The following is a 14,536-nucleotide window of genomic DNA, read 5'->3' as shown; positions in this document are numbered from 1 at the left end:
AGGGGTCTGGCTGCTCGGTCATCCATAATCATAGTGAATTCAGGGCAAACACAACGGACCATCAAATCACTTCAATAGTGGCTTTTATCTCGGAATTTCCATGGCATTCACGACCCGTTAGCGTTCCACTAAGAACAGTGTTCAGGATAATTCTTCACAAACAGAAGGAGGAACATGTCCTGATCTTGGCAATTGTTTGCTAAGTGTGAAGCTGGTTGTTATCTCCTTGTTCAGAGTCAGGCTGTCATTCAAAAAATGTACATCCAAATTGAATTGAATGATTTATTGTCACTTGCATTTTATATGAATAATACTGTAAAATACAGTGAAAAACTTCAACTGTCACCACAATCCAGCACAAATTGAAAAGCTTTAAGAACAAAAAAGTAAAAAGATATCACTGAAAGGGAATCTATCTTCCTTCCACTGCGTCTGCCATAAGCACTGAGCCGGCTCACCAACGACTCCTGCACCTCCATCACCTCGCTGCTGCCTGTGCTGGACCCCCCAATGTAAGAGTCACCACTCTTCAGGCTCCATCTCTTTGCCAGTGGGCCCACCTCCCACTGCTGCTGATGCCAGGTCCTGTGCTGAACCCACGCTCACCCCACAACCAGGAGTCTCCAGCTTCACTGCCACGCCACCATCACTGCCTCTCCAATGCCAGGAGTCCTTGCTCCGGGCCTAGTGCAACCAGGAGTCCCTGGCTCTGTTGACAGGCCAAGCCACCGCCTTGCCAAGAGTCCCACTCCAGCTGAACCCCTCCATCTATTGCTGAGGAAACATATTCCTTATGTTCTCAGATTGGCTGATGCACTCCCCTCTACCAAAATATACTGGCCTGAGATTAGGGATACTGTGATTAATACTTGCCCTAATTGTACTGCCACAAGGTTTAATAATGTCCCATAGCTTTTAGCATCATTACTCTTGCTTTGAGATCTGTGTGATCACCTGACCCGTTTCCTGGATTATTTACTCCTGTCGAGAGTAACTGCAAAAGCTTCATAATCTCCAGGAAACTTCACCTTCTATTTTTTCCCACTTACCGTCTCCATCCATGTCCTGATCACATGCATCTCCTTTTCCGTCACCATCAATGTCCTGCTGATTGTTATTAATGATGAGTCTGCAGTTATCACACATATCTCCAAAATTATCCTGATCTGTGTTTCTCTGGTCAACATTTGGGACCAGAACGCAATTGTCCTGTGAAAATGAGATGAGATGGATTAGTGTCACCAGCTGACGTTCGGGAGCATTTTCCAAATCCACGACCACTTGCATCTAGAAAGATAAGGGCAACAGATACATGGGAACACCATCCCCTTCAAGCTCCCTCTCAAGCCACACATCATCCTTATTTAGAAATATATCGCCATTCCTTTGCTGTCGCTGAGTCAAAATACTGGAATTCCCTCCCTAAGGGCATTGTGGATTAACTTACAGCACATGGACTGCAGCGGTTCAAGAAGGCAGCTCACCCCCACCTTCTCAAGGGCAACTAGGGATGGGCAATAAATGCTGGCCTAGCCAGAGACCCACCCCACATCCAAAATAATTTTTAAATTGCTATATTGAAACAACAGATTCCAGCTTCTCACAATTGTTTCTTTATTTTTTAAAGAAAATAGGCTCAGACAAAATTGGCCAAAAGTCTTCTTCAGTCTCTTCAATTTCTACAATTCCAAGAGCAAAAGCAAAAATTAATTGAATTTCTATAGTGTCATTCACATCCTCAGATCATCTCAAAATGTTTCACAGCCAAAAAAGTCCTTTTTAAGGTAGACACTGTTGTAATGCAGGAAATTCAGCAGTCAATTTGCACTCAACAAGATCCCACAAACAATGATGCAATAACAACCAGATAGTCTAATTTAGCAGCATCATTTGAAGGAATATTTGCTCAGATGGAAGTACCCTGCTCTGTGCAACACTGCCTTGGGATCTTTTATGACAAGTTGAGATGGATGGGTCTGAAATTCAATGTCTCACTTGAAAGATATCTTCTCCAACAGCACAGCGCTCCCGCTGTGCTGCCTCTCCAACAGCACAGTACTCCCTCTGTGCTGCCCCTCCAACAGCACAGCACTCCCTCTGCGCTGCATTGGCAGTGTCAGCCTACATTATGAGCTGAGGTATCTGCAACGGTATTTGAAAGTATCACCTGCTCCGAGTGGCAAGTGCTGCTGCTTGCAGAGCTGATAATGAATTGAATCAAACACCAACCTCAAGGTTTGGAACTCCATCTCCATCTGCATCATCATCACAGGCGTCTCCAGCACCATCTCCATCAGCATCTTCCTGCCCAGAGTTTGGGACTGTCACACAGTTATCCTGGGGGAGGAACAGCATATCTATCAACAAACACTTATTATCTTTCCACCATAACACAGTGTGGAACTGGATGAACGCAGCAGGCCAGGCAGCATCAGAGGAGCAGGAAAGCTGATGTTTTGGGTCCAGACCCTTCTTCAGAAATTTCTGAAACATTTCTGAAGAAGGGTCCCGACCGGAAATGTTAGCTTTCCTGTTCCTCTGATGCTGCCTGGCCTGCTGTGTTCCTCCAGCTCCACCCTGTGTTATCTCTGACTCCAGCATTTGCAGTTCTTACTATCTCCTATCTTTCCATCAGTTTCCTCTCTTTTCTTAGCTTCTTCCTCCTTACTCTCTCTCCAACTTTCTCTCCCTTTCATTCTGTTCCATCCGTACCTTGTGGCAGTGTCTTTCAGGACACTCAAGTGTCACATCTGGAAACCCATCAATATCTGTGTCCTTTGCACATCTGTAGCCATTTCCAGCCCATCCGATTGCACACTGTGACAATTAGAAAATTAAAGACCATCTTAATTAACAACATGATTAAGCATGAAATATAAAAAGTGCCCTAAACAATAACATTGTTGGGAGTCTTGGTGGAGAAATAATATGCAGGGTCAAGCCCCTGTACACATCTGGGGTACAACTGGATTTGGTTCATTGCCTCTCACCATTAACATTTAGTAAACAAGTTAATTATTACATTTCCTTTCTCAATTTCTTTATCCATATTATCTCACAGGATAAGCATGTGTTCTCTCTTTCATTTCCAGTTTGCTGTTCATCCAGAATTAGTGTTTGCCGTCATTTCATTTTCTCTATAACTTATATTTGTCTCTATATAGAATTGTGTATGTTCGTGTGTAGTTGAGATTGCAGAGATTGTGTATGTATTCCCTACAGTTGTAAACAATGAGAGGTAATCTCACCGAAACATGGACATCCTAATGAGCTTGTCAGGGTAGATGCATGGAGGATATTTTCTTTGGCTGGGAGTTTAGAACTACATGATATGGTCTCAGGATAAGGTGGGTCACATATTTACAATTGTGGGAAGGGTTTAGAATGAGGTGAGAGTGACAGCACTTGACAACAATTTAACCAAATGTGGCATCAAGAGGCCTTAGCACAACTGGGGTCAATGGGATTCGGGGGAAAACTCTCCACTGGTGGGAATCATATTTGGCACATAGGAGGAGATTGTTCAGGCTGCTGGAGATCGGTTATCTCAGCTCCAGGACATTTCTACAGGAATTCCTCAGGGTAGCGTACTAGACCCAAACTGCTTCATCAATAATCTTCTGTCCATCATAAGGTCAGAAGTGGGGATTATCGCTGATGATTGCACTATGTTCAGCACCATTCATGACTCCTCAGGTACTGAAGCAGTTCGTATCCAAATGTAGCAAGACCTGGACAATATCCAGCTCAGGCTGAAAATTGGCATGTACACAAATGCCAGGCAGTGATCATCTCTTATAAGAGAGAATCTTACCACTTCTCCATAACATTCAATAACGTTCAATAATCACTGAATCCCCACTATCAACATCCTGGGACTTATCATTAACTGCAAACTGAACTGATCTAGCTATGTAACTACAGTGGCTACAAGAGCAAGTCAGAGGCCAGGAGTTGTATTATTGAATTACTCATCTCCTGACTCCCCAAAGCCTGCCTACCACCTACAAGGCACAAGTCAAGAGTGTGATGGAATACTACCCCCTTGCCTGGATGGGTGCAGCCCTAACAACACTTGAGATGATCAATACCATCCAGGACAAAGCAGCCTGTTTGATTGGCACCACATCCACAATCATCCACTCCCTCCACCACTGACACTCAGTAGCAGTAATGTGTTCTATCTACAAATGTACTGCAGAAATTCACCAAAGATCCTCAGACAGCACCTTCCAAACCCACGACCACTTCCATCTCGAAGGACAAGGGCAGCAGATATATGGGAACACCACCCCCTGCAAGTTCCCCTCCGAGCTCCTCACCATCCTGACTTGGAAATATATCGCCATTCCTTCATTGTGACAAGGTCAAAATCCTCGAATTCCCTCCCTAAGGGCATTGTGGGTCAAGCATCAGCACATGCACTGCAGCGGTTCAAGAAGGCAGCTCACCACCGCCTTCTCAAGGGCAACTAGGGACGGGGCAATAAATGCTGGCTGAGCCAGCAACACACACATCCCGTAAATGAATTAAAAAGACAGTTGCAAATGGATAATTATTGAATATTTTAACGATTAAATATTGAATATTTCATGGCTCAGATAGACAGGAATCAGGGAATATTGGAATAGTATGAAGAAATAAATAACTAGAGTTGTACTGAGTGGTGCAGCAGACCCAAGGGTTTGAATTGTGTCCTCTTGCATGTTATTTTTCTTGTTGTTCTGAGCTGTCCCTTTCCCTTGCCCCCTCAGTCCTACATGGTCCCCTTGATCCTCACTCAATCCTGGGGCCACTTATTCTATTCCCTCCAATCATGATGAAGAGCATCCCTTACCTGTTTCTCTCCCTCTGTCCCTTGCTCCAATTACATACCTATGTTGCACTCATTCCTTTATTCCTGTCTCTCTCTCCCGCCCTGTCCCTTTCTCCCCATCCTTCACTCTCTCACTTTGTCTCAGCCTTCTCAATTCCCATCGCTTTATCTTTCTCCTGCTCCTTTTGTCTCTCCCCATCCCTCTCTTTCTCCCTCCACTTTTTTCTTTCCCCATCTATGTTTCTTTCTAGACACTTTAACTCCACATCTCTCTCTCACTCCCTCGCTGCTGCTTTCCCACTCTGTTTCTCTCTCCTGTTTGACCCTCATTCTCCCCGACCCTCTTTTACTTTCATCCTGTCCTGCTCTCCTTCTGTGTTCCCTCTCTCCTCCTCTTTTTGTCTCTTGCTCTGCCGACCCATCCTCAGAGATTGATGGATTACATTGCATTCCTTACAACACAAGTGATCTTGTTTTGGCGGCTGACAATACAGTCTGCTCTCTCATGGCAGGGGTTTCTCGCTCCATTGCTGCAGCTCCTCTCCAAACGACAGCCCCGGTTCTGATCTCGGACATAGCCGGCCTTACACGGGCCACACCGAAATGATCCCTGGACAAATACAAGGACGTTTGTTGTTAACGTCAGAAAACAAACAATCAAGATTTCCTTGCTCAGCTGTTGGTAGAGTTCCAATCTAAGGGATAGTTTGACACTTTTTTTTGACACTATTATATGCCATCAAGCTCCTTATTCCGTCCCTCACTCAATCCCTCACTCACTCAGCACCTCACTCAGCATCTCATTCAGCCCCTCACTCAGTTGCCTCACTCAGTCCCCTCACTTCACCCCTCACTCTGTCCCCTCACTCACTTAGCCACTCACTTAGGCCTTTACTCACTCAGTCGCTTCACTCACTCATTCCCTCACTCACTCCCTCATACTCACGCTGCCTCTTCAATTCTCATGCCATTTCTCTCTCAGTGATTTGCAAGTTGTTTTTCTCTGGGGTAGGGACTACTGTCTCACTGAAGTGTGGAGTGGGTGGGTGATCTTGGCACCAATTCTTACCGGAGTGTTGATGCACTCCGAGTTCGGGTCACAGCCGCCATTGGCACCATTCTCACACTCATTGATGTCATTGCAAATCTGAAAAACAAAGAAGTTTAAAGAAATCACATCCACATATTCACCTCAAACCCCAGATCGTCATCTCCCAGCGTCCGCTCACAGCCCAATGGAACCGCAGCCAGTCTCCATGACAATAGGTCCTGGTCCCATCACAGAAATGCCACTACGTGCCAATTCATCACCACAGCAGGAACCAGTACCCCTCCCTCTCAGCACCCGTCCACCTCCAGCCCAGCAGCATAGCCAAGTGCACGTCCAGTCATTCCTGCCTTTAGAGAAGCTGCCTCAATGTTCAGAAGGTCAATGCAGCCTTTTGTGTCAGTGGGACTGAAACAATTACAGTAATTACCAAAAGTTAACAGATACAGAGGGAACAGTGAGGAATCTTCAGCTTGTTGTGGTGTTGGATCTTTACCTGCCTGTGTGTTGTGGCAAATGTCTCTCCAACTCCCTGGATTTGTGGGCCAGTGTAACCAACTGGGCAGGGGTCACATTGAAAGCCAGGAGACATGTTAATGCATCGGACCCTGGGGTGGCACGGACGTGTCCGGCACTGGGAAAGAGAAAAAGATTGATTCAACGCCTGGTATTCACTGGTGAAATCCAACACAGTAACTGTTTAGGTACATGTATCTGTACTTCCTGGGTCAGGACTGTCACTCAACTCTAAAATTATTTCTTTGAGTTTGATGAGATTGAGCAAACTAACACATCACCATCCTGATCCCAAGGTTACACCTCTCCATGTTCTGTTCATTGGTCATTGAGTTAATTAATCTGACATCAGTTTTGACAATTTTGAAAAGAAAGCTCAGATCAGTTCCTTCCCAACCCTCTTCGCTCCCTCCCCCTGCCCCAGCCCCTCCTGCTGTGCTCACCTCATCCACATCAGTACAGTGTGTCCCATTCCCTGTAAAGCCATTGGGACAGGCCCCACAGTAAAATCCATTGAGTGTCGCTGAGCACTGAACCCCAGGGAAGCATGGATTGGGATCACAGCTCCCAAATGGATAAACAGTGATTGTCTCGTGCTGCCATTCATTTTGGAGACCTGGGGAGAGAAGGAAGAATTAGGACTGAATTGTGAAATGCACCAGAGTCTTTACCTCCAGAAACACAGCAACAAACCATCCAAAACAGATAGTGATCTGCATCAGGGAGAGGACCTGGCTCAGGGAGAGTGGGCTGGCTTGGGGAGAGGGGGCTGGCTTGGGGAGAGGGCCCTGGATCAGGGAGAGTGGGCTGGCTCAGGGACAGGGAGGCTGGGCTCGGAGAGAGGGTCCTGGCTCAGGGTGAAGGCTGGGTAGAGTGGAGGGCCCTGGATCAGAAAGAGTGGCCTGGGTCAAGAAGAGGGGTCTAGCTCTCAGAGAGCGCCCTGGATCAGGGAGAGGGTCTGGCTCGGGGAGAGGGCCCTGGGTCAGGGAGAGAGCCCTGGTGCAGGGAGAGGGTCAGGCTCAGGGAGAGGGGGCTGGGTCGGGAAGAGAGGCCTGGGTCAGGGATAGGGGCCTGGGTCAGGGAGAGGGCCCTGGGTCAGGGAGAGGGTCCAGCTCGGGGTGAGAGGTCTGGTTCCCGGGAGGAGGTGCCACACCACATTTTCCTGGAATGAGATAATAACAGTGTGCTGTCATTCAACATGGAATCCTGGCTTTTTTTTAAGAAGCATTGATGTAGTTTATCTTCGCTGAAATCCTGTCAATCCCCATTGGTTTACTCACCACAGAAATTACATTCTGCCAACGTATTCTTCAGAAAGATGACCTCCTTTATCTGTGAAGCATAGAGTAAAGTTAGAAAAACAAGGACATGCAACATCAGACTACTCCTTTTCTAATCCTGTGCTGTCCCTGTCCCGGGAGTGCTAAATGGGGACAGTGTAGAGATAGCTTTACGTTTCATACATGATAGCTGGAACATAAATGTAAGTGAAGGATATTTTAGTCTCTCCCTTATTGTTGCACAATGACATTAGAATGTTATCTAAGTCATGACTAGTTTAAAAATAAAGGCTGCAGGTCCCATACTCTAATATTCAAAAAAAATAGTTCATAGGCAAAAAAAATTTAAAAAAACCTTTCTGAGCTTTGTAGGTGCTAACTGACAGAGGTCATGGGCAATGAATTAAGGTAAAGTTCAACTGGGGGATTTCAGGGTCAGGCCAAGTATGCGATGGGCAGATTGGCTAACTCCTGCATCTAATTTTTTTTCGATACCTGGGCGGGTTAATGACCTGTTTGTGACACATGTTCCCAGCTACAGGTATGCTAGACATTAGCAAGAAAATATCAAAAACAGAAATTGCTGGAGAAACTCAGAAGTCTAGCAGCAAATTACTGCAAGTGCAGGAATCTGTTGTGAAAATACCTCTGTTGAAGAATCATCAAGACGTGAAATATTAGCTTGCTTTTTCTCCATGGATGCTGCCTGACCCGCTGTGATCTCCAGCATTTGCTGTTTTCGGGTGTAGCAGCATCTGTGGAAAAAGCAGAATTAATGTTTCAAGTCCAGTGACCCTTCTTCAGAACTGATTGCAGCTGGGAAAATGTTGGTATAAATGCTAGAGAACGGGTGGGGAGAGGGGCAAGAAGTAAACAATAGGTCGAGATGCAGCCCAGAGAGAGAGAGAGAGAGACAGAGAGAAACAGTTGGCAGACAAAGGGTGAGAAAAGGTCAGCCTGGAGGAATGAAGAGCAGCTAATGGGGACCATCAGAGCCTGACAATGGAATGGCTGTGGTAGCAGCCCAATTGATGCCCAGGCCCAGTGTGTTGGGGTTGGGGGAAGGGCATGGCAGAAGCTGCTCAGGTCCTAAATTTATTGAACTCAAGTTCTGAAAGTTGTAGCGTCCCCAAGGAGAAAACCAAATACTCAGAGCAAATGCACAATTATAGCAGGTGAAGTATAACAGGTCTTTTATTGGCCTCATTACCTGTTGTTTCAGGAGAAGTTTGATTTCTGCCAATTCCTGGTTTGTTTCCCTCATTTGAGCAAGCATTCTTCGCCCAACTTCTTCTCAAGTCCCAGAGGAAAGACACAATATTAGGTTATAGAAACCGATGGCACACAAACACATTGTCCATGATGTTAATCCAGCTCCCTCACATTGTCACTCAGTAACCCCTCTCTCCCCCAGCGCCTTGTGTTACTGACTGTATCTCTATTGCTGTTAATCCAGCTCCCTCACACTCTCACTCAGTAACCCATCTCCCCGAAATGCCCTTTGTTACTGACTGTATCACTACTGGTGTTAATCCAGCTCCTCAAACTGTCACTCAGTCACCCCTCTCCTCCCCAGTGCCTTATGTTACTGTCTGTATCTCAGCTGTTGTTAATCCAGCTCCCTCATGCTGTCACTCAGTAACCCCTCTCCCCCAGTGCCCTATGTTAGTGATTGCCTCTCTGCTGATGTTAATTCAGCTCCCTCACACTGTCAGTCAGTAACGCCTCTCCACCCTGACTCCAAGAGCCCTGTGTTACTTACTATTTCTATACTGATGTTAAACCAGCTCCCACATACCGTAACTCATTAACTCCTCTCCTCACCAGCGCCCTGTATGACCAACTTTATCTCTACTGATGTTAATCCAACTCCCTCACACTTCCACCGATTAACCCCTCTTCCCCCAGGGCTCTGTGTTACTGACTGCAGCTCTATTGCTGTTAATCCATCTCCATCACACTGTCACTCAGTAACCCATCTCCCCGAATGCCCTGTGTTACTGACTGTATCTCTACTGATGTTTATCCATCTCCATCACACTGTCACTCAGTAACCCCTCCCCCCCCAGCACCCTGTGTTACTGACTGTATCTCTACTGATGTTAATCCAGCTCCCCCACACTGTCACTCAGTAACCCCGCTCCCCACCCAGCACCCTGTGTTACTAACTATACCTCTACTGACATTAATCCAGCTCCCCCACACTCACTCAGTAACCCCTCTCCACCCCAGCGCCCTGTGTTACTGACTGTATCCCTAGTGATGTTAATCCCTCTCCCTCATACTGTCACTCAGTAACCCCTCTCCCCACCCGCAGCACCCTGTGTTACTGACTGTATCTGTACTAATGTTAATCCCTCTCCCTCACACTGTCACTCAGTAACCCCTCTCCCCCCACAGCACCCTGTGTTACTGACTATCCCTACTGATGTTAATCCCTCTCCCTCATACTGTCACTCAGTAACCCCTCCCCCACCCCCAGCGCCCTGTGTAACTGACTGCATCTTTACTGATGTTAACTCGTTTAGGTTCCGCGAGGTACTTGATCAGCACACTCTGTTGATGGATTAACGTGTTAAATAGTGAAATGACTTTAACCACGCTTATAATCTTACTTCTCCGTGTTTGACAGTAAATGGAACTCCAAAGACAACTCACAAATTCTCCCCAGGGGTGATACAAACAGGAAACAAGAAAACCGGGAGTAAGAGAGTGACGAATCCAGAAATGAGAGCTGTAAGTAAAAAGCAATGAATCCTGGAGCGACCGAATGATAAACTGGGGTCTTCCTGTGCACGGGTGCTCATTTTGGAAAACAAATGCCCAATTTAAGACGTTACTTTGAAAGTTGTCACCCAAAAACATACCAGGAATTCTTCTGATTACGTTCCATGTTTTGTCGAGAAAATTGTGTCACAAACAGAAGAAAATTAATAAAAATGGAATGAGTCTTACCTCCAGTAACCAGTTGCTGACAGGAGCTGTACTGACTCAAAAGGTGCAAAATTATAATAAATAAAGAAATGGCTGGAATCATTTTCAGTTTTAGGCTTTCAGTTAAAGTGATCTCATTCAGCTTGTTCCAGCTCTTAACTGCTAAATCCAGAAAACAGCTCTCGCCCAGTTCCTGTGTCCCCTCCAGTTGCTGTCTCCTATTGTATCTAAGGCTGCTTGTGGACTCTGCCTGTTCCAGCTCGCAACCTCTCGAAATATTTGCTAAGTGGCTGCTGCTACTTTCTCCCTTTCTTTTAAATGATGATTTCTGCCAGAGTGACATCATGTGTTGGCATTCTGTCTGAAGTAGCTTGCCCAAAACAAAAACAAAAGGAGTTTGAAAGCCTCAGGAATTAGAGAAAAAACATGTATTTCCTGTCCTTTCCTCACTAGCTCCCGCCTCCATTTCGTTAAAGGTACTCAGCCTACTCTGCTCAAAATGTGGATCTCAAACCCTGATTCAGTGCCTTCATTTCTTTCATCCTTTAAGAATGTTTACACTTTCTTTTCTGTCAATGATTCTAGGTTTCAAATCCACCTCTACCTGTCTATCCGTGTGCCTCTATCATTGTCTCTCTCTCTCTACATATATACTGTCTCTCTCTGCATCTCTCCCTGTGTCTGCATTCCTGCTCCATTCTCTTTATCTGCTATTTTTTCTCTGTTTGTCTACCTCTCTCTACATTTGACTGTTGCACTTTTCGCTCTGTCTGCCTGTATCTGCCTTTGTCTGTCTGCATCCATCTCTCTCCCTCTGTCTACATCTCTCTCTCCGAATCAGTCTGTGTCTGCATTGCTGTTCTGTGTTTGTGTACTAGTAAATGGATAAATACTTGAAAAGGAAAATCAGATGCAAGCATTTGCTTCGTCTGATCATGCACGCAGTTTATTCAAACTAAATTCTCTCATTTCAGATATCATTCCAGTGAATTATCTCTTGGATCTTCTAGACATTGACATCCTTCCTAAAGTTCACGTTTGGTCTAAATACTGGGGACTATCTCGTGTTTTTACCCGATTAGCATAATTTCCCTAATTTCGTACTCAATCTCTTGATTAGAAAAGTCAATAATTCCATTTACTTTATGAACAATCTTCTCAATTTCTTCTGTGATTTCTGTAAATATAGCTCAGATATCTCTATCGCATTTCGTTAATTTTCTGCTCCCTCATTCTTCCTCCTAGAATCTTACATATTACAATTCTTTGTATAAAATTTCATCTTTGATGTACCTTCCCATTTCACTTGAGAGGGTTTTATTGATGAATGAACTGAAGTGATGATGTGGGGTTCTCTGGATTATTCACAGTCGCAGAGACGCCTGGAATGGAAAATTGGAAAGAAAAAAGAAATTGAAAATCGACAGCAAGAAAAACAAAGTTCTGGAAATACTGGGCAGATCTGGCAGTATCTGTCGACAGAGTTAACATTTCAGGTCAATGGCCTTTCTTAGAATTCTTCAGACCAGCTGAGTATTTTCTGTCTTAATTTTAAATTCCCTACATTCAATATTTTATTCTTGTTTTAATGTGTTCCGACTGTGGAGTGTCCTGACGTGCAGTATCTGGTGTCCTCACTGGGCAGTGTCCAGTGTCTGTAAACTAACCGTGCAGTGTCCAGTGGCCTGAGAGGGCAGTCCCTGACCTCAGTCTGTATTGAGTACAGTGACTGCTTTAGGTGCGTAAATATTTCACAGGGAGGGGGTCAATAATCCAGGATCTTTCCTTCTGATCAGTAACTAGAGCAAAGTAAGTGTTTCGGAGATAGTAGGAACTGCCGATCCTGGAGAATCTGAGATAACAAGGTGTAGAGCTGGATGAACACAGCAGGCCAAGCAGCATCAGAGGAGCAGGAAAGCTGACGTTTCGGGTCTGGACCCTTTGCTGGGTTTTGATTATTACAGTTGATGTTTTTGAAATCAAAGGATAGATCAGCAAGGGATCTGGTCTTCCTCTTTATCCAAAAGATGCTGAAGACCATTGTAGCACTGGTTGAGATGAGTGTTCACAGCGCAGAGCAGGGCCTGAGGCTAGACTCAGTATGGCTCGGACCAACAGACCAAAGGTCACAGCAGGAAAACAATTCTGAAGTCGTTTCCAGTGGGCGGTGACTTCAGAAAGCCGACACAGATCAGTACTGGACCAGGGTCAGTAGCATGGAGCAGGAGCTGATAGATAAAGGACAGGCTGAGTGAATGGGCTAGTACTGATAGAATTCAATGTAAAAAAAAACGTGAGGTTACCCACTTTGGTCGGAGAAACAGACGGGCAGCGTATTTTATTAAATGTAGAAAATGTCGATAAGTCACTGGGGGCTCATGCAGGTGCAGCAAGCTTTAGGAAAGCTAATGAAGTGTTAATCTTTATTGTAAGAGGATTTGAGTACAGGAGGGAAGCCTTGTTTCAGTGGTATGGGAGCTTAGTTAGACTGCACCTGGAGTACTGTGTTCAAATATATTATTGCCATAGAGGGAGTACAGTGAAGGCTCACCAGACTGTTCCTGGGATGGTGGGACTGTCCTATGAAGATGGTGGGACTGTCTTATGAAAATGGTGGGACTCTCCTATGAAAAGAGATTGGACAAACTGGGTCTGTATTCTCTAGAGTTTTGAAGAATGAGGAGTGATCTCATTGAAACTAACAAAATACTGAAAGGGATAGACAGTGTAGATGCAGGTGAAATGTTTCCCTGATTGGGGAGTTGAGAACCAGGGTGCACAATGTAAAAAGAAAAGGGATGTCACATGTTCAAGAATGGGAGACTTTTTTTTACTAAACGGTTGTGAATCTTTGGAATTCTTTACCACAGAGGGCTATAGATGCTCAGTATTTGAATATCTTTAATGGAGAGATTGACAGATTTCTGATCCCCAGTCGGGTACATGGATATGGGGACAAGTGTCGGTATAAGATTACAGAATGATCGTATTGAATGATAAAGCAGGCTCAATGGGCAGAATGGCTTACTTCTGTGTTTATTGAGAGGGGAAGAGAGTCAGTGAGGGAAGGGATCAGCGAGTTAGAGGCTCAGCGAGGTAGGGACACACTGAAGGAGGGTCAATGAGGGAGTGTGTGGTTGGAGGAGGGTGCAAACTGCACAGGTTGTTATGATGAAGGTAAAGCTGATGTCCCCAGGACTGAACAGTTGAGGGGAAGGAAGAAGCCTATCTGATTGCACACACCATCCCCAGCTCTCTCCATGTCATTAGTCTTCAGAAATCTATTGAGTTTTGTTTTGAACACACACAATGAGTCAGCCTCTGGGACAGAGAATTTTAAAGATTCACCAGCATCTCAGTGAAGAAATACCTTCTCATTTCTGTCTTCAAAGGCCAGTCTCTTATTCTGAGACTGTCACCTGGTTCTAGATTCATTAGCCAGAGTCAATATCCTAAAACAGTACACATTTCTTCAGGTGATCCCCTTACTCAAACCCCTTGTAATGAAAGCCAACAAACCATTTGCCTTCATTGCTGATGGTTGCACCTTTCATAACTCATTAACAAGGATACTCAGGTCCTTTTAGAAAGCAGCACTTCCCAACTGCTCACCATTTAAGAAATACTCTGCCTTTCTTTTTTTTACCAAAGTGGATAACTTCACACTTATTCACGTTACATTCATTCTGTCTTGTTCTTGCCCATTTACTCATCCTTGAAATAACTCCTCAGAGGCTGGTATCCTGTCATGAAGTCACCTTTTATTTACACATGGAACGTCCTCAACTCTGGCACAGCCTCATCAGAGCCAGCTCTCAGAATGAACAGAACCTCTGATATTCCTGAGATAACAAGGTGTAGAGCTGGATGAACACAGCAGGCCAAGCAGCATCATAGGAGCAGGAAGGCTGATGTTTCGGGCCTAGACCCTTCATCAGAATT

General features: G+C 45.1%; 1 protein-coding gene across 1 annotated transcript in view; it reads right to left on the bottom strand.

Annotated features, from left to right (window-relative positions):
* Window positions 1-10,960, bottom strand: part of LOC109918349 (cartilage oligomeric matrix protein) — a 33,011-nt gene extending 22,051 nt beyond the window's left edge. Inside the window, exons 1-10 of the mRNA XM_048614028.1 lie at window positions 10,616-10,960; window positions 8,871-8,950; window positions 7,661-7,712; window positions 6,824-6,996; window positions 6,361-6,498; window positions 5,886-5,963; window positions 5,274-5,426; window positions 2,713-2,817; window positions 2,230-2,337; window positions 1,050-1,209 (exon numbers count right to left, since the gene is read on the bottom strand). Of these exons, the coding sequence (XP_048469985.1) occupies window positions 1,050-1,209; window positions 2,230-2,337; window positions 2,713-2,817; window positions 5,274-5,426; window positions 5,886-5,963; window positions 6,361-6,498; window positions 6,824-6,996; window positions 7,661-7,712; window positions 8,871-8,950; window positions 10,616-10,940 (1,372 nt within the window). The 5' untranslated portion in view covers window positions 10,941-10,960. The remainder of the gene's footprint in view (window positions 1-1,049; window positions 1,210-2,229; window positions 2,338-2,712; window positions 2,818-5,273; window positions 5,427-5,885; window positions 5,964-6,360; window positions 6,499-6,823; window positions 6,997-7,660; window positions 7,713-8,870; window positions 8,951-10,615) is intronic.
* Between the last annotated feature and the right edge of the window lie 3,576 nt (window positions 10,961-14,536).

This window comes from Rhincodon typus, chromosome 29, assembly GCF_021869965.1.
Source record: "Rhincodon typus isolate 14 chromosome 29, sRhiTyp1.1, whole genome shotgun sequence".
Classification (NCBI taxonomy): Eukaryota; Metazoa; Chordata; class Chondrichthyes; order Orectolobiformes; family Rhincodontidae; genus Rhincodon; species Rhincodon typus.
Note: the sequence above shows the minus strand (reverse complement) of the source record. Positions and strands in the feature narration are given on the sequence as shown.